General features: G+C 38.8%; 1 protein-coding gene across 8 annotated transcripts in view; it reads left to right on the top strand.

Moving 5' to 3' along the window:
* The first annotated feature begins 3,768 nt into the window (after positions 1 to 3,768).
* Positions 3,769 to 19,162, top strand: part of LOC105225417 (adenosylhomocysteinase-like 1) — a 45,526-nt gene continuing 30,132 nt past the window's right edge. The window contains exons 1-2 of one of the 8 annotated variants that reach the window (XM_049448058.1): positions 3,769 to 3,921; positions 4,673 to 4,792. In XM_049448058.1, the coding sequence (XP_049304015.1) occupies positions 4,733 to 4,792 (60 nt within the window). In that variant the 5' untranslated portion in view covers positions 3,769 to 3,921; positions 4,673 to 4,732. Of the gene's footprint in view, positions 4,139 to 4,336; positions 4,356 to 4,672; positions 4,793 to 5,942; positions 6,099 to 9,049; positions 9,095 to 19,162 lie in introns of those variants that run through there. The other 7 variants (XM_049448059.1, XM_049448054.1, XM_049448055.1 and 4 more) reach the window with 7 other exon arrangements.

The following is a 19,162-nucleotide window of genomic DNA, read 5'->3' as shown; positions in this document are numbered from 1 at the left end:
GACGGGAATTATGAGCGACTTATAGAGTTTGGCTTTTGTTCGTCGAGAGAGGACTTTACTTTTCAATAGCCTACTCAGTCCGAAGTAGCACCTGTTGGCAAGAGTAATCCTGCGTTGGATTTCCAGGCTGACACTGTTGGTGGTGTTAATACTGGTTCCTAAATAGACGAAATTATCTACAACTTCAAAGTTATGACTGTCAACAGTGACGTGAGTGCCAAGTCGCGAGTGCGACGACTGTTTGTTTGATGACAGGAGATATTTCGTCTTGCCCTCGTTCACTGCCAGACCCATTTGCGTTGCTTCCTTGTTCAGTCTGGAGAAAGCAGAACTAACGGCGCGGGTGTTGAGACCGATGATATCAATATCATCGGCATACGCCACCAGCTGTACACTCTTATAAAAGATTGTACCTGCTCGATTAAGTTCTGCAGCTCGAATAATTTTCTCCAGCAGCAGATTGAAGAAGTCGCACGATAGGGAGTCGCCTTGTCTGAAACCTCGTTTGGAATCGAACGGCTCGGAGAGGTCCTTCCCGATCCTGACGGAGCTTTTCGTGTTGCTCAACGTCAGTTTACACAGCCGTATTAATTTTGCGGGGATACCAAATTCAGACATCGGGGCATAAAGGCAGCTCCTTTTCGTGCTGTCGAAAGCAGCTTTGAAATCGACGAATAGATGGTGAGTGTCGATTCTCCTTTCACGGGTCTTTTCCAAGATTTGGCGCATGGTGAATATCTGGTCGGTTGTTGATTTACCAGGTCTGAAGCCACACTGATAAGGTCCAATCAGTTTGTTGACGGTGGGCTTTAATCTTTCACACAATACGCTCGACAGAACCTGAATTTACCGACCGTAGTGCCAAAGATACCTTCTTTGCCCACCCTGGCGTTGAAGTCGCCAAGCACGATTTTGACATCGTGGCGGGGGCATCTCTCATAAGTGCGCTCCAAGCACTCATAAAAGGCATCTTTGGTCACATCGTCCTTCTCTTCCGTCGGGGCGTGGGCGCAAATCAGCGATATGTTGAAGAACCTCGCTTTGATGCGGATTGTGGCTAGACGTTCATTCTCCGGAGTGAATGATAGTACTCGGCGACGGAGTCTCTCTCCAACCACGAATCCAACACCAAACTTGCGCTCCTTTATATGGCCACTGTAGTAGATGTCACAAGGACCTACTCGTCTCTGTCCTTGTCCCGTCCATCGCATTTCTTGGACGGCGGTGATGTCAGCCTTTATTTTCACGAGGACATCAACCAGCTGGGCAGCGGCACCTTCCCAATTAAGGGACCGGACATTCCAGGTGCATGCCCTCAAATCGTAGTCCTTATTTCGTTTGCCATGGTCGTCATCGAAAGGGGGGTTTCTCATCCGAGGCTTATAGTTGATTTTCATTGGGGGTGTTTTTTTACGTGGCGGGTCCCAAACCCAGCGCACAACCTTATGCAGGGTATGTTTCGCCTTCTCACGTTAGCTCGCCTTCAAACGGATGTTCTTAGGCTACCCAGAGGATACTTGGTCAAAGACCGGAAGTCGTGAGCTGCTTGAGTCACATGTAAAAGAATCGTTTCTGGCCACTCCCAAGTGAATGGCAATCAGAGAACTTTCCTCACTTGCGTGAACTTCTACACATGACTCCATCCTCCGGCATAGTTTATTATGATTAAATTTAGACATTCACAGCAGATTAGTCGTCGGTCAATCCAAATCTAAGAGGAGACTGAGAATGCCATGTTACTATCACGAAGGAATTCTAAGCCACGTTGCAACTAATTAGCTCTAGGCATAAGAAAATGATGAACTATTACAGGTACACAAGTGCATATCTCGGTTAATTTTGTCAAGCCTTATGAAACCCATAAAAAATTTAACTCTATTTTCTTATGTCCGAACCACAGCCTGGGAAGACGTGAAATTTTGTACAATTATTAGCACATTAATTCTTACAGATTCTTACAAAATTATAACATAAACTGCAATTATAGCATCATAAATTTAAAATTAAACAAATAGATGACTTAGCTAAAAAAGAATTAAGGTTGTTAATGAAGGATGTTCTAGAGCGAAAACACTTAATTAGAATTTTCTCAGATCTAGTTAAACTCACGCACTGCATAACCAGAAAATTTGGTTATATCATTTCTACAGTAAAATGGGGAAACAGATCCAATGCAACGCAGTGGAATATTGAAATTAATTTTCCCTAGCAAATAAATAATAATTGATGAAAGGCAGAGAACAGACAGTTGATTATATATAAGTTTATATATATATCGAATATGTCGGTCATGATATGATATATGTATATATAAATATATAAGGCTTGTTAGAAAAAGGAAAATGGTAATACATACATATGTATTTAGCATATAAGAGTTGGAGGTAATATCGATCCGAGTTATGTAAATTCATCTGGATGTTATTTGTTTCATGGAAGCTAGGTAATTGTATCTATTTTAGAGATAACTCACATTTTGCCGATGTATAAAGTCATCTGGAAGTTCGGAAAACATTGGATTGGGCATATGGAAGCTAAGCAAAGTATTGGCCCGATTCAATCCATTTTTACACACAGACATACCATTGCCAGGAAAGGATTAGCCATGATTTATACATCTCACACATTGACCGATATTTGAGGTAAAAAGTTAACTATACGTACTGTGGTCCAAATATAAGGTGGCATAATTTAAAGTCATTTGGGTAGATTTTTATCCTGTTATATTAATAGTTTCTTGATTTTTACACTGGAAAAAAAATTGATTGGATTTTAAAATGGTGTTGTATGGGAAGTAAGCGTGGTTACAGTTTGATTTCGCCCATCTTTGAATTGTTTAAGAAGAAAAAGCAATTGGTCAAGTGGCTCCCAAGATATGTGCGTGTGTGTAAAATGGGCGATGCCACGCTCATCGTCCAGCTTTTACCTTGGTTCCTTTTAATCTTTGCCATACAATCTCGAGTATAAAATTGTCGTATATAGTTACGGATTTATTGCGCTTTTAGTATTTTTGAATAGTAACATTATATTGGGAGTGGACGGGGTTATCTTCCGATTTTATCCAATTTTTTAGGGTCGGTAGGTGTGCTTAAGGAATTTGTCCAGGCTGCGACATGTTTTGTTTACATACATATGTATATGGATTATGCTGATTGTTGTTAATGAACAATGCCTGTTTTTGGGCACAGCTTGTGGAACCGGTAAGGAGTTTATAACGACAGAAAATCGCATCGGCAGATGTATCGCCAGGCATTGCGAATTTTTGTTAGATAATGGGCAAATGACGAACATTTATAACAAACATGTAACATAAAAAAGGCGGGTTATCTACGGTGTTGAGAAAAACTCCAGTCATGGTTTGAGATGAGTGCATGATATTCTTGTCAACTTGCCAGCGGAGCCGCGGTCTTAGGCCTAGTACATTATACCCAATTTCGTTTATAATATAATTTTGTAGACACCAGGATATATGTATTTCACACACTTTAATTTTTTCTAGTTGCTAGAATAAATACTGTATCTGTATTCCAACCTAGCTCTTATTTAATTGTTAATATTTAAATTGAGGTGATTATCAATGAATTCAAATGTCTACTACTTCCCACACCGTCCTGACCCACAAACTCGAAAAGTATGTGAGAAAATAGAGTTTATCAAGTACAAGTACAAATAATTCAACAGGTAAGACGATAGCAATGCGAAATATATTAAAATAATAATCTCTTTGCAGCTAACTATACTCGTTTACTTTATATATGATCACTCTCTAGTATTGTTGAAGTCAGTTAGAAACGTACATCAGTCGCGAGTGCACGACGAATGTTTACTCACTTTAATCAAAACAAAGCGCTTTTCGTCTTACTGTCATACCCTACTTGATGTCAACAATCCCATTCCGTGGCTTTAATTAAAATAACTACGGTGTGAACAGGTTTCAGGGGGGTTATCCGAATTTGGCCAGCTAAGTGATTCGTGTAGTGATTTGTTTAAACATAAAGAGTTATAAAGAGATATGCCTATGCATATGCTCACCCTAAATAACGTCATGTTCTAAACATATTAACCGACAGTGTTTATAATAAAAGTTTTTAGATTAAACATCACTGCGTGGTCGACCATTGTATTGCTATAAATGCGAGTATTATTGATTACATATTATATACGTATTTATATACGTTAATAAAAGAGCTAATGAAAAGTATTTTTTCCACTACAATTAAAGAAAATGCATTGATCCTAATTGATATTAGTCATGTGATTTTAAATTGATTAGAGCCACACAAAACTGTTTTACAGAATGCTGTAGACTGTAAACACACACTTACGTACATACATACATATGTACTTAGGTATAAGTATGTAAAGAATCTATGATGTGCAAACATACTACTATGAATAGTGATAGTGATCAATTCACGGTCGCTTTCAATATTTAAGTAATGGATTATGCAAATCAAACTCAAGTAATTTATCGTTGCTAATGCTTTAAGTCACGAGTGGAACATTACGCTTAAAATTTAGCTCGTTTTTTATGCCTGAAAAAACTTGTATGAGATGTACTTATGTGTATCTGTATAAGCGGTTAAGCATGTGACATTAAAGCTTAGACGTGTATATACATACATGAGCGAATAATTGCGTAGGTGGTAGTGAAACTTAATGAATTTTTCAGAAATTTATGCAAGCTTAGAAAAAACTTTCTTTACTGCAAACAAATTGAACGAAATTAAATATGAATATTTCAAAAATGGCTTTAGAAACACCAAAATCGGATTTAGATTTCAGTGATAAGGTAAGGGCGCATAACTATATTTTATATATGTATGGATGTATATACCTATACATTATACATGCATACATATATGAAATATATAAATAAATTACTATTAAGATTAAAACAGTATTTTTAAACAATTTCTTTTTACAAATAGACTTATGGTGTAAACGGTATAATTTATCCTCAAACTTTTTAAAGTAAAGTTTTGCTGACATCTTTAGTGTAATCGTTTTGTTTTCCTTACGCTTATTTGTAACACCAAAAACTAATCGCTATAAATAGATATATAACTGATCAGGAAGAAGAGGCGATTAAAATTATACAAGAGGAGAGGAAAATCTTATATCTCAGGGAAAAAATTTATCAATTTTAACAACTTCCTATATATGACAAGAAAGGAAGGGATAAGTTACGTTCAACTTTTTATACTTTTGCATCTTATAAGGTTCAAAGCCGGAAAAATAGCTTCACATAAAACTTTGTATTAAATAAAAAAGGAAGAGCTAAGTTCGGATATAACTGAAAATTTTTTATTCTCCCAACTTGTAAGAATCAAATCAGAGGAAACACGAGGAGTGTTCAAAAAGAATTGCGAATCGTAATTGACAGTTTTCTTCGATTGCAGGGGCGTGGTGCATCATGAGTTCTTGCCACAGAGAAGAACGGTCAATAAGGAATATTATAGTTGTGCGCAATTTGCGCGAAGCAATCCGCCAGAAACGCCCGGATTTGTGGAAGAACAAAAATTGGATTTTGCATCACGATAACGCCCCTGCTCACACACATCGTTGCTTGTGCGCGACTTTTTGGCCAAAAAAAAAAAACACTAATAATGCCGCAGCCACCGTATTCCCCAGATCTGGCCCCCTGTGACTTTTTCTTGTTCCCTAAACTGAAGAGGCCCATGAAAGGACGACGTTACTCTTCTCTTGACGAGATAAAGACGGCATCGAAGGAGGAGCTGAAGAAGATAAAAAAAAATTATTTTTTGAAGTGCTTCGAAGATTGGAAAAACCGTGGCACAAGTGTATAATATCTCATGGGGATTACTTTGAAGGGGACAAAATAGATATTCATGAATAAATAAATAATTTTTGAAAAAACACAAAACTCGCGATACTTTTTGAACACACCTCGTACTTTTCAGGTGTTGGCAAATCTTCATATAAAAAGTGCTGCGAAAGAAATCAACATTCATTATACGACGAAATCGCCAAATCATTTTGGTATTTTATTAAGTTATTAGACCCAATCCCTCGGCTCCGCTTGCATGGTATTTGAGTCTGGTTTATTATGAATGCCACCATCATAGCTTTGTGAGGTAATTTTTTAAAATAAAAAAATATACATGAATATTAAACGGATGCTTATATTAGAGTTTTAATTTTTTTTATATATGTATGGTATGAATTGTTTTGACTTTTAACAGAAAACGACAATCGAAACGATAATTTTCAGCTAAATCGTTTCAGCCGTTCTTGAGATATAAACCTAGGGGCTTGAACAGTTTCGGTTCGATTTGAACAGGTTTTCGTCATAAGGTGACACTTTTTGTAAAAGTTATCTCGTTATATTAATTGCTTCTTGATTTGCATACTTGTAAGTGAAAGAATCAAATGAAATTTAAAATTGTGGTATATGGGAAGTAGGAGTGTCAGAAGACCCCGAATTTGGTTGAAATCGGTCGAACGGGTAATTCAATATGTGATTTCACCTAAAGGAGGGTGGTGCCACACCCGTTGTCTAATTTTGAATCTATTTAAGGAGTTTGGCGTATTTAGTTATTGATATATTTTAGTTTTTTTTAACATTACCGTTATATGCGGAGAGAGCGGGGTTATCATCCAATTTCGTCCATTTTCACACTTTCGGTAGGAATCAATATAATACTTGTTCTAGGACAACTTGGTTTTTGTAGCTTTAGGGGTTAAGATATATAGACATTTAACCTATTGAGAAAATTTTAGCACACAGGTGCCCATACTACTGCGATCGCCTTTGCCAAAAAACAGTTCTATTTCTTACTTATGTGCTTAGTATAAGGCCTTTATGACGTTTTGTGAGCGTGGCAGTGGTCCGACTACGACCATCTACGAAATCGTCCTCACTTTTTTACCAAGAAACACTTGTTTTAAATTTCATCAAAATATTTAAATTTTTACATAAGTTACAGCTTGCACGGACAGACGGACGGACGGATACAGGTGAATAAAGCTATTACCATATACTCTGCAGCAACATGTTGCAAGAGTACGAGTATAATAACCAAACCTCTTTTTGGTATTGCGAATTTTTCATTTTGCTGAAAACTTTGACTAGGGGCCCCTCCACTCGTCACCGAGGCTAAAGTATAAATTTCATTAATTATAAACTAATTGATGGGCTGAAAGATTGATACATACCGAAAAAGTCTGTGCAATGTCTCGAAAATATTTGTCACACTACAATAGACCTTTTTATCAACGCTGTAGTTACTGCGCTATTTTTGTGCACATAATCTAGCGAAGTAGCCGCATTACCTTGTGACGAAAACTTGCGAATTTTTGTTGTGATCTTCAAAATATCTTACAGTACAATCAGTATAACCCATATGTATTAATGTTTACAAAAATTATTGTAATGCTGCATTATCACTGTATTATTATTTTTATACTATTGCAACCCTTTCCTACAGAGTATAATAGCTTTCATCTAATGGTTGTACGTATCACCTAAAATTAAGCGAGGCAGATATAGGGTTATTTAAATAAAAGACCCGGATAATGAGAAAAGGTGAAATCCGGGTGACTGTCTGTCTGTCCATCCGTCCTTGCAAGCTGTAACTTGAGTAAAAATTGATACATCTTCATGAAACTTGGTATGCGGGTTTTTTTTTGTACAATAATACGAGTTTGTAGGTGGGCGTAAACGGACCACTGCCACGCCCACAAATCGCCATTAACCGAAACCTTATAAATTGTCATAATTAAGCACTAAAAAATTAAAATAAAACTTTGAAAAAGCTTGCGTGCCCCGTCCTCTAATAAGTTTTATATACATATCTCCTAAACCACTAAAAGTGAAACAACCTAATTTATTTAGTAAAAATATTATGAAAACACTTATCGACAGTGTGAAAATGGATGAAATCGGAAGGTAACTCCACTCACTCCCAATATAACGGTACTGTTCAAAACTACATAAAAAACAATAAATCAATAACTAATTACGCTAGAGACAGTAAGTTTTACCTCAGAGATGTATTGGGAAGGCTTAATGGGAGCCAATGTGAAAATTGGACTATGGACATGGCACCACCCATTTTTTGGTGAAATCACATTTCTGGGACCCGACGGACCGATTTCCACTAAACTTAGTACGTGGCATTTTTCTATGCTAGAATGGAAAATGGGGGAAATCGGATCACAACCACGACTACTTCTCATATAACACAAATTTAAAGTCCATTTGATTCTTTCACTTTCTGGTATACAAATCAGAATGCAATCGATATAACGGGCTAAAACTTTGTATTAATAATTCCTTTAAAGTGTGCTCCCTTATGGTCAAAAATTGTCCAAAGCCCCTAGGTACCGAATATTTGGACCCCAGTATCTTTTGTTGTTTTTTTTTTTTACCGAAAATGTCGGTCAAAGTGTCAATATACAATATAAATTCAAACAAAAACCTTTCTCGACCATATACCTAATGTAAAGATTTTCGAACTTCCATGTGGCTTTATGCTGGATATATCAGCCAATATTTGCGTTATCTCAATGAAAATTACAGAACGTGTTTTACTCTTAGCAGTATATCTTTGTGCCTAAAATAGATACTATCGAGTGAAAACTTGACCAACACTTCATATAACTATTACCAGGATTTTCGAACATTTGGCTGACTTTGGTCTATATGATTGGTGATTGTAGTAAGGTACCTTAAAAAACCCAAGGAACATTTTTTCAGTATGTAGAATGATAATAGGTAATAGATAAAATCGGGGCAATACTACTCCAACTTTCATATACTGCGTAAAATGATTTTAGTTTTTCTGACGAATCTTATGCCGAATATGCCGGAGTATAAGTACAATATAAAGTATAAGTATATTCCAACGACCAATGGTTGCAACCGAACTTTGCCTTTCTTAATTGTTTTACTTATTTCTTTCTTTTATTGAATAAATAAAATATTCAAAGGATTATTTCATGAGTTTAGAACACATTCTTACGAATTAAAATAAAACTTTTGTATATATGAGTTGTATTGGTTCCAAGCCAACTCTCAAAAAATTAATGATAAAATCAGATGAAAACCACTCCTGCCACACATATAACGGTAAGTTGAAAACTATTTAAGCTTCTTAGGTTATAGTATCATGATTGGAAAAAGGACGTGGTACCGTCCGCCCACTTTAAGCTATGAATATCTCGTAAATGCTTAACTTATTCGAAAAATTTTTGTAGAATTTTGTGCTTTACAAGACTATGTGTTTCGCAATTCGTTATTTTGCCCTGTTTGCAAAACACGATGATGGTTTAGTCGAAACGTTTTAAAATGTGCTGTTTTCTTGTTAAATAAAATTGTTTTTATATAACGGGTGATTTTTTTGAGGTTAGGATTTTCATGCATTAGTATTTGACAGATCACGTGGGATTTCAGACATGGTGTCAAAGAGAAAGATGCTCAGTATGCTTTGACATTTCATCATGAATAGACTTACTAACGAGCAACGCTTGCAAATCATTGAATTTTATTACCAAAATCAGTGTTCGGTTCGAAATGTGTTTCGCGCGCGTGTTTTGTTCAGCGATGAGGCTCATTTCTGGTTGAATGGCTACGTAAATAAGCAAAATTGCCGCATTTGGGGTGAAGAGCAACCAGAAGCCGTTCAAGAACTGCCCATGCATCCCGAAAAATGCACTGTTTGGTGTGGTTTGTACGCTGGTGGAATCATTGGACCGTATTTTTTCAAAGATGCTGTTGGACGCAACGTTACGGTGAATGGCGATCGCTATCGTTCGATGCTAACAAACTTTTTGTTGCCAAAAATGGAAGAACTGAACTTGGTTGACATGTGGTTTCAACAAGATGGCGCTACATGCCACACAGCTCGCGATTCTATGGCCATTTTGAGGGAAAACTTCGGACAACAATTCATCTCAAGAAATGGACCCGTAAGTTGGCCACCAAGATCATGCGATTTAACGCCTTTAGACTATTTTTTGTGGGGCTACGTCAAGTCTAAAGTCTACAGAAATAAGCCAGCAACTATTCCAGCTTTGGAAGACAACATTTCCGAAGAAATTCGGGCTATTCCGGCCGAAATGCTCGAAAAAGTTGCCCAAAATTGGACTTTCCGAATGGACCACCTAAGACGCAGCCGCGGTCAACATTTAAATGAAATTATCTTCAAAAAGTAAATGTCATGAACCAATCTAACGTTTCAAATAAAGAACCGATGAGATTTTGCAAATTTTATGCGTTTTTTTAAAAAAAAAGTTATCAAGCTCTTAAAAAATCACCCTTTACAAGTATAATTTATATTGGTTTGTCAAAAAAGTCTTGCGGTATTTTTATTGATTTTTTTTTATTGAAATTGAAATGAATTTTTGATGACTCATGCCCAGCTCTTGACCGATGCTACGGCTGCTACTATGCCGGTCTCTTTCGACCAATTCAGCGATTTTATCGCAATTTTCGACGACAGGCCTTCCGGAGCATGGCGCATCTTCGACCACCTCTACACCAGAACGAAAACGCTGAAACCTTCGTTGTGCAGTGGAAATGGAAACTGTATTGGGCCCATAAACTGCACAAATTTTATTGGCGGCTGGAGATGCATTTTTGCCTTGTAGTAGTGCTGTAAAATATGCCGTATTTCCTCTTTATTTTGCTCCATGTTTGCGACGCTATAACTCACGAACGACTTAAAAGAAACGACAATCAAACACGTGTTAGCGCGTGAAATGAGCTTTCCAAAAAGATATAGCATGACCCGATGCGACGAATAAAACTAGAACTACGCGCTTTCAGCGCCAACTAGCAAAAATACCACAAGACTTTTTTGAGAACCCAATATAATTTTTTCCTAACAGTGATTATAATTTCTCAACATACAAAGATAAATAAAAGCAAATATTAATGCGAAACTCTAAAACCTACAAAATATTTTTTTTACGTCTTTTTGTTCACACAACTGTACAATTCCGATATGAAGTAAATTTCCGCTCTTCAATTTGTGTATAATGTCAGTATTACCGCAATCATTCTGCGATGGATTGTAGTTTCGTTAGAATGTCATTGATTTTTTCGCTCTTATCTAGCCCTCGTTCGCACTTTGCTAACTTTGTGGACTAAAAATTTGCCCATCCCTGCTCTATAAAATGAAGATTTTATGCTCTAATACTTGTATTTATTTTAGTCGTACAATGTCGTCACTCCAAAACGAATTTTGAGAAGGTCGTCCAAAATCCGTTGTTGTTGCCGAAAATATTGATGCTGTTCGTAAATCGTGGGAGACAACCATGGGTATTAATGGTACTAGCATACTTTCAATATTGCATGAACATTTGAATGAAAAAAAAAATTGGAAGCCACAAAATTTGTCAATCGATCAAAAAATGTTCGTGTTGATTTGTCGAAATAAATGTTAACAAAATACCATAGCAGCGCGCCTGTGACATCGTAACAGGTCATAAATCGTGGATTTACACGTATGAGCCCGAAAGTAAACAGTATTTGACTGTATGGTTTCAAGAAGAACTGAGTCCAACAAAAGTGTTTCGACCACGAAGAACTTCCAAGCAAATGGTTGCTGGTTTGTTTTTTGGAAAAACTACCATAGCACTGGAACAACAAAGAACAGCAAATTCTGCATACAACCATTTGTTTGCCAGCTGTTTTCAAGAAATCATGATAAAACCTTCCACCGAAGATATATCCTTCTTCACCACGAGAATGCTTTCTCTCGCACATCGACTGTGAAAACTGCACACAAAACGATTTGATGAGTCATCCTCTGTATAATCCTGACTTGGCAGAGAATAACTTATTTTCATTTCTGCTCTTAAAAAGTAAACTATCTAACTATCAAACTAAAATCGTTGATCTAGATTTTCGTCACCTGTAGAGGCGGTTGATATGTTCTAAAGGCATGTTTTAGAGATATCTCAATCAGAGTGGCAAAAGTCAATTAGACAATTGGTTGAAACGCATAAGATTATTTTGTAGAGCAGTAAATTTTCTACGAAACCATGAGTTTTCCAATTTAAAATTCATTGGATTATACAATTTTGCCTTAAAATAACCTGACGTTTATATCTTTTAAATTGTTATAATTTACGAAAATTTTTTAAAAAACTGAACTATTATTTCAAGTAGTTGATAATAAGAAAACGAAATAAATCGTCACTTAATTAATACACTTCATAAATACAAAAGATTCCTTTCAATATATTCTTCTTCTTCTTAGACAATAATTCGTACAAAATTTCGTTAAGCTATCTCGTCAAATGATGGTTTTTGATGCAAGCACTTGATTTCTATCGTTCAGTTTGCATGACAGCTCTATGCTACAGCAGATAGGCGATGTCATGCGCTGGCTTTGGGACCCGTCACGTAGAAACCACTCCCAATGACCACAGCAAACATAATAATAATTGGAAAGGCGCAGCTGCCCAACTGGCAGGCTGACAACTTGATTCCAAAATCGATGACGATGGAACTACAAAGCGGTAGGGGCACCTATGAACTACCGAGGTATTCAAATAAGGAGGCAAGGTACTGACAAGGCGCATGCATCAGCTTCTTTGCAAGATGTGGTCGGATGAAACCTTGTCCAACGATTATCTAAGTTTGCGATGCCTAAATCCACAAAAAGGAGGACCCCACAATCTGCCCCAAAAACCGTGGATTAGGCATCGCTAATATCCCATATAAGGTTTTAGTGTGTGGAAGACTGAAGCCTACCGTCAATAAACTGATTGGACCTTACGGCTTTACTTCCGAAAAATTTACAATCGACCAGATTTTCACCATGCGCCACCTCTTCGTCAATTTTAAATCCACCTTCCAGAGCTCAAAAAGAAACAGTCTCTATGCCACTTTGTCAGAACTTGACATCCACGCAAAGCTAATACGGCTGTGTAAACTGATGTTGAGTAACACCAAAAGCTCCGTCAGTATGGGCGAAATTGGATAGCTTGGGAAATGGTCATGAAAATATTTAACAACGCTGCCACTGAATATAATTATAGCGATAATGAAAAATCGAAATTGACCACACCTAGAGCAGTGACTGACAGCCTGATACCCGCGGGCACTCTCTGAGCGTACTTTAAGTATATGTAGTAAAGTTACATACATACGTGCGTTTCATACAGTCTTTCAACAATTATTTCGCCGTAGAAATGATGATGTACCGAAATGATGATGTACCAGTTGCTTCGATGATAAAATGATACGAAACTCTTGGATTGGTGAGAGCGCTGCCAAAATGCGCATTTATTAAAGTATTCATCAGTTATGCCATACTAAATAAATTGGAGTTGAGCATTATTAAATATTTATTTAGAAATTTCACATCACCATTGAGGTATGCAAAAAGTGCATTACCGAAGTTATGCCCCTATTGCGGTTTTCAACCCAACTGCATTTCAGTCGAAGTTTAAAAATTCAGTATTGCCAACTTCAACTCAATCCGTCAAAAAAATTTGCGGTTGAAGTATGATCGAACTTCAACTTTTTTTGGTATTGCGGTTTTCAACGCTGTACATATTTAAATAAAATTTAAATATATGCCTGAATAAATAGCACATTAGAAAGAATAAATGAAATTTAATATTTTAATCATTTAGAGGGAAGTCATAATATTATTGGGAATTATTCGAGCCGTATCCTCTTCTTTTCTTTCTATGTCCAAAACATTATAGGTCATTGTAAAATTTGAAGTAGATGGTATTTCTTCCGGAGATTCCACTTGAAAGTGTTGGCAAATATTGTGCAATGCGCAACAAGCATTCACAATTTGCTTAGCCTTTTCAGGAGTGTAATGTAAACCTCGTACAGATAAAAGACATCGAAATCTACTCTTGAGTACACCAATTGTCCGCTCTACAATATTCCGGGCCTTTGAGTGTACTGTATTGTAACGTGCTTGGGGTGAAGAAGCTTCCGCCAAGCGATAAGGCGTCATTAAAAATTTGTGCAGAGGATAGCCAGCGTCGCCTAAGAAATTACATTACTCCAATTATTTAGCAATAAATACGATAAAGTCTTACCCAAGATCCAAGTGTTATTCTATATATTGTTCTGTAAATGCACTTTCAAATCGCTAACATTGAAAACAAAAGAGTCATGATTTGCGCCTGCATGCCTAGCATCCACATACCGAATAGACATTTTACAATCACAAAGCTACAAATTTTAAGAAATTATACCATTTTGTTTCTAATATATTTCAGATTTTATACATACAATCATCACGTTTAAACTGTAGTAGCCCTTTCTGTCATAAAGATAGATAAAGATGTTGCACTTCTCTTCTTGGTGAAATTATGCGAACATGAGTCCCGTCGATGCAACCAACTACTCCCGGGAAAGCACTTTTTGATTAAAATGAAACTTTTGAAGCGTTTTGCTCCTCCTCAGTCATTTGATTTTTAATCCATTGGGCACAAATACGTTGTTCAATTATATTTAGAACCTCTTTAATTACTAAAGACATCGTAGGTTGCGCCAACCCAATGTTAAAATCATTTTCACTGCATTTTTGATAACCACCGTCAGCAAGGAAACGCAGAGTTGCGCATAATTTTAATATAGGAGGTATGGCTGTTCCTCGCACACTTTTGTGGAAATATTCCTTCATCTCATTCAGTAAAAAACAAAATGCTTCTTTATTTAATCGAAAATAACTTATGAATATGTAACAAATATTATTAAAAAGCCACTCTTTGGCTTACTTTGCATTTGGAAGCTCCAATGGATTTGAGTGATCACGAAGGCTTTTTCGTATACGTAAGACATCAATTGTAATATAAATCAAAACATATATCCATTTTTTATTTATTTTAATGTTTATTCACTTTTTCGCGAGTGACAACTGAATTCAATTGTTTAAATATGTCGTTTACAAAATTTTAGCTGTTTCACTATCTGTTAAATTTCCCTTTCTTAGGTTGGCAACGCCAATCATACTTCGACTGAACTTAGTTGAAGTTCGCAATACCGAAAAAGAGTTTGGTTGATCTGAAGTTGAATTGCCTTAACTTCAATTCGACCAAGTCGGGTTGAAAACCGCAAAAGGGGCATTAGGTTATGTTCGGTTCTCCAGTAGGCCTATATCGCCCATATATACAGGTTAGGTTAGGTTAGATGGTTGATCAAAGATCACACGTAGACTAATAGTAGTCCTTTGTGATGCCATTCGGACTTACAGATTGGCGAAGCGCTTTGTAGCCAATACATAGTTACACAGACGCTTAACTTCAACACCAGCCAGTTCGGTGGGATGTCCAAAGGTATGCGCCCCCAAGTGTCTAAGTCTTGACCTCCCAAACGCGGGACAGTCAAGCAGGCTTGTTTCTACCGCATCCTCTTCCAAACAGCTTCTACAGTCAGCGTCCGGTAAGATACCCATTCTTACCGCATGTCAGCCAATAGGACAGTGACCTGTAAGAGTCCCACTAATAGTGAGAGGTTGGCCTTACTAAGGGCTAGGAGATCATTAGATATCCTGCGATTTATTTTGGGCCAGAAGGCTTTTGCAACCGCACAAGTACCGATGCTGGCCCAGCGCTGGATTAGCATCCGCGTGGCACAGCTATCTAGTAGTAGGGCACAAGAAGATACAGGAGCACCGATCCCTTCCCATTCTACCGATAATGATTCTAGGGTGCTTTTCCTTGCTAATTTATCAGCTTTGCAATTGCCCGATATTCCGCTGTGGCCCGGCACCCATACTAGTCTAATCATAAAAACTCTAGCTGCTAGAGATAGCGACGTTAGACATTCTTCGACCAACCCTGAACGCACTGTGAATGTGTTTAAGGCTAGTATTGCCGCTCTACTGTCTGAGTGAATGGTCCCTTCTCTGTAGGTGGATGCACTCCGTAGCTGCAAATCTACTGCTACTTTGATGGCTGCGACCTCAGCCTGGAATTCACTACAGCAGTCGGGAAATCTAAAAGAGAGTACCCAACAGTAGACCCCTCCACCAACCTTCCCCCCAAGCTTTGACCCATCCGTGAAGAAGCTTGCTGCTCCCCTCCTAAAATGGCTTCTTCTCACCCATACCTCCCTCGTCGGTATATGGGCAGAGAAGGAGCCGCCAGAGTTCCGTATGGTGACTCCATGATCCAGATGATCCGGTATGCAGTCAAAGCTTGTGAGGATATCCGAGTGTCCAGGTACGTGTTCCTTTAAGAAACCAGATTCTCTGAGTCTAATAGCCATCTTCGCGGCTATGCACCTACCAGCAATGTCCACCGGCGTTATGTTCAACATTGCTTTAAGGGCCATAGTTGGGGTGGATCTCCCTAAAGCCCCCCACCACATGAAGACACCATAGAACAAGATGGGCTTGACTATGGTGTCATAGAGCCAGAGGACCACTTTCCTTGAGAGGCCCCATCTTTTGCCAATAGCTCCTCTACAGCAGTATAAGGCAATAGATGCCTTTTTTGTTCTCTCCTCGCTCGGCTTCCATGAAAGCTTCTTATCCTGGATGAGCCCTAAATATTTCACTGAATCTGCCGGTTGCAGGCGAATACCTCCCATCTGCGGTAACGGTGCCTCCGGGATTTTATAATTTCGGCTGAATAAAACCATATCTGTTTTGTTTGGATTAATGGCGAGTCCACTACCGACCGCCCATTTTGTTACAACGTCAACTCGTACACGGTGCTAAGGAACTTTTCTTTGACCATAAGTGGTACATCGTCTGCATAGGCAATCACCCGACAGCCATGATCTTCAAGTTTTTCGAGCAATTCGCCAACGACGAGGATCCATAGAAGAGGAGAGAGAACCCCACTTTGAGGTGTTCCCCTACTCACACTTCGCTTCGCATGCGCGCTGCCCCATTCCGTTTCGATCACTCTGTCGCACAGAAGACTGAGAATGAGGTGCTTGTGGTTCGATTCAACCCCAAGGCCGTCAAGAGCAGTTACTACTGCCTCAGGCAGGACATTGTTGAAAGCTCCCTCGATATCAAGGAAGGTCGCAACTGCGAAGTCCTTGGCTTCAATATGGTAGTATGCAAGGCAGTATCTACTGACCTGCCTTTACGATAAGCATGTTGTTTTCCTGACAGGTAGTCTCTCGGAATGCGCCTCCTTAAATACCAGTCCATCAGTCTCTCCTGAGTCTTTAGTAGGAAGGAGGAGAGGGTGATTGACCTGAAATCCTTGGCCGTGACATGGGAGCCCCTGCCAGCCTTCGGGATAAACGTCACCTTGTCTCGTCTCCAGGCTCCCGGGATGTAACCTAATCTGATGCAGTTCGCATAGGTAGGTGCCAACCAGCTGCAAGACACCCTAACAGCCTGTTGCAGCTGCGCTGGTATGATGCCGTCTGGTCCCGGGGACTTGAATGGTTTGAACGAGTTAATCGCCCACGTAAAATGTCGCTAATCCAGAATACCAACAAAGGCAGCACAATCGTCATGCGGCCCCCCGAAAGATACCCTCGCATAGGACGTGTTGCTCGGGAAGTGAGCGTCGAGAAGCATCGGAAGTGTTTCTTCACTGCTGATGGCCCACTTCCCATTTGCGTCCTTGAGATACCCCAGGGACACTGGGGTTCTTGCGGAATACGCCTAAATCTAGAGGACTCGTGACAGCCTTCCACTTTTCCATAGAAGCTCTTCCACGAGGTCCTCTTAACCTTTCTTAACTCGGACTTGTATATTGAAAGTCCTGCTTTAAACAAAGCCCAGTCACCAGATAACCAACTTTTGCGAGCCCTGTTGAATAAACGTCTACATGACGCCCTGATATCTGAGAGCTCCGTAGTCCACCAAAGAGGTTTCCCTTTGCCTTTCGGTGATTTCAGTGGACAGGACCTCTCCAGCGCAGCATTGCACGCCAATCTAAAGACTTCAACCCACTCCTCCACCGCATCGGCAGTGGCCAGCGAGTCCACTCCCGGTACGCGCGGGAGAGTTTGCCAAAGCCTCTTGCGGTAGCCTACGCAATCCGTGTTCCTGGGGTTTCTGAAAGATTTCCTAGGCGGACCCTCACCGACTAAACTAAACTCGATGTACCTGTGATCCGAAAAAGAGTGATGTGGGGCAGTGGGGCAATGCCTTGTGAGGTTAGGGTGAGGTCGAAAACCTCCTCCCTTCCTGCGGTCACGGTTTGGTAGGAGAGTTTCCTCTGTTACAAATGCGAAGATTTTCGCTAATAATGAAATCAAAAAGCGACTCACCTCTATTATTAGCATCCGAGCTACCCCAGATCTGGTGTCGCGAGTTAGCGTCGGAACCGATGATAACGCCAGTGCCAGTCTTTAGCGCTTCGGCTAAGGTCCTCCTCAGCAGTAAGGGAGGTGGCTCCACTAATGCTCAACTCCTACTAAATAAATTGGAGTTGAGCATTATTAAATATTTATTTAGAAATTTCACATCACCATTGAGGTATGCAAAAAGTGCATTACCGAAGTTATGCCCCTATTGCGGTTTTCAACCCAACTGCATTTCAGTCGAAGTTTAAAAATTCAGTATTGCCAACTTCAACTCAATCCGTCAAAAAAATTTGCGGTTGAAGTATGATCGAACTTCAACTTTTTTTGGTATTGCGGTTTTCAACGCTGTACATATTTAAATAAAATTTAAATATATGCCTGAATAAATAGCACATTAGAAAGAATAAATGAAATTTAATATTTTAATCATTTAGAGGGAAGTCATAATATTATTGGGAATTATTCGAGCCGTATCCTCTTCTTTTCCTTCTATGTCCAAAACATTATAGGTCATTGTAAAATTTGAAGTAGATGGTATTTCTTCCGGAGATTCCACTTGAAAGTGTTGGCAAATATTGTGCAATGCGCAACAAGCATTCACAATTTGCTTAGCCTTTTCAGGAGTGTAATGTAAACCTCGTACAGATAAAAGACATCGAAATCTACTCTTGAGTACACCAATTGTCCGCTCTACAATATTCCGGGCCTTTGAGTGTACTGTATTGTAACGTGCTTGGGGTGAAGAAGCTTCCGCCAAGCGATAAGGCGTCATTAAAAATTTGTGCAAAGGATAGCCAGCGTCGCCTAAGAAATTACATTACTCCAATTATTTAGCAATAAATACGATAAAGTCTTACCCAAGATCCAAGTGTTATTCTGTATGTTGTATTGTAAATGCACTTTCAAATCGCTAACATTGAAAACAAAAGAGTCATGATT

This window comes from Bactrocera dorsalis, chromosome 2 (genome assembly GCF_023373825.1).
Source record: "Bactrocera dorsalis isolate Fly_Bdor chromosome 2, ASM2337382v1, whole genome shotgun sequence".
Taxonomy (NCBI): domain Eukaryota; kingdom Metazoa; phylum Arthropoda; class Insecta; order Diptera; family Tephritidae; genus Bactrocera; species Bactrocera dorsalis.
This window is presented reverse-complemented; position numbering and strand designations above follow the sequence as displayed.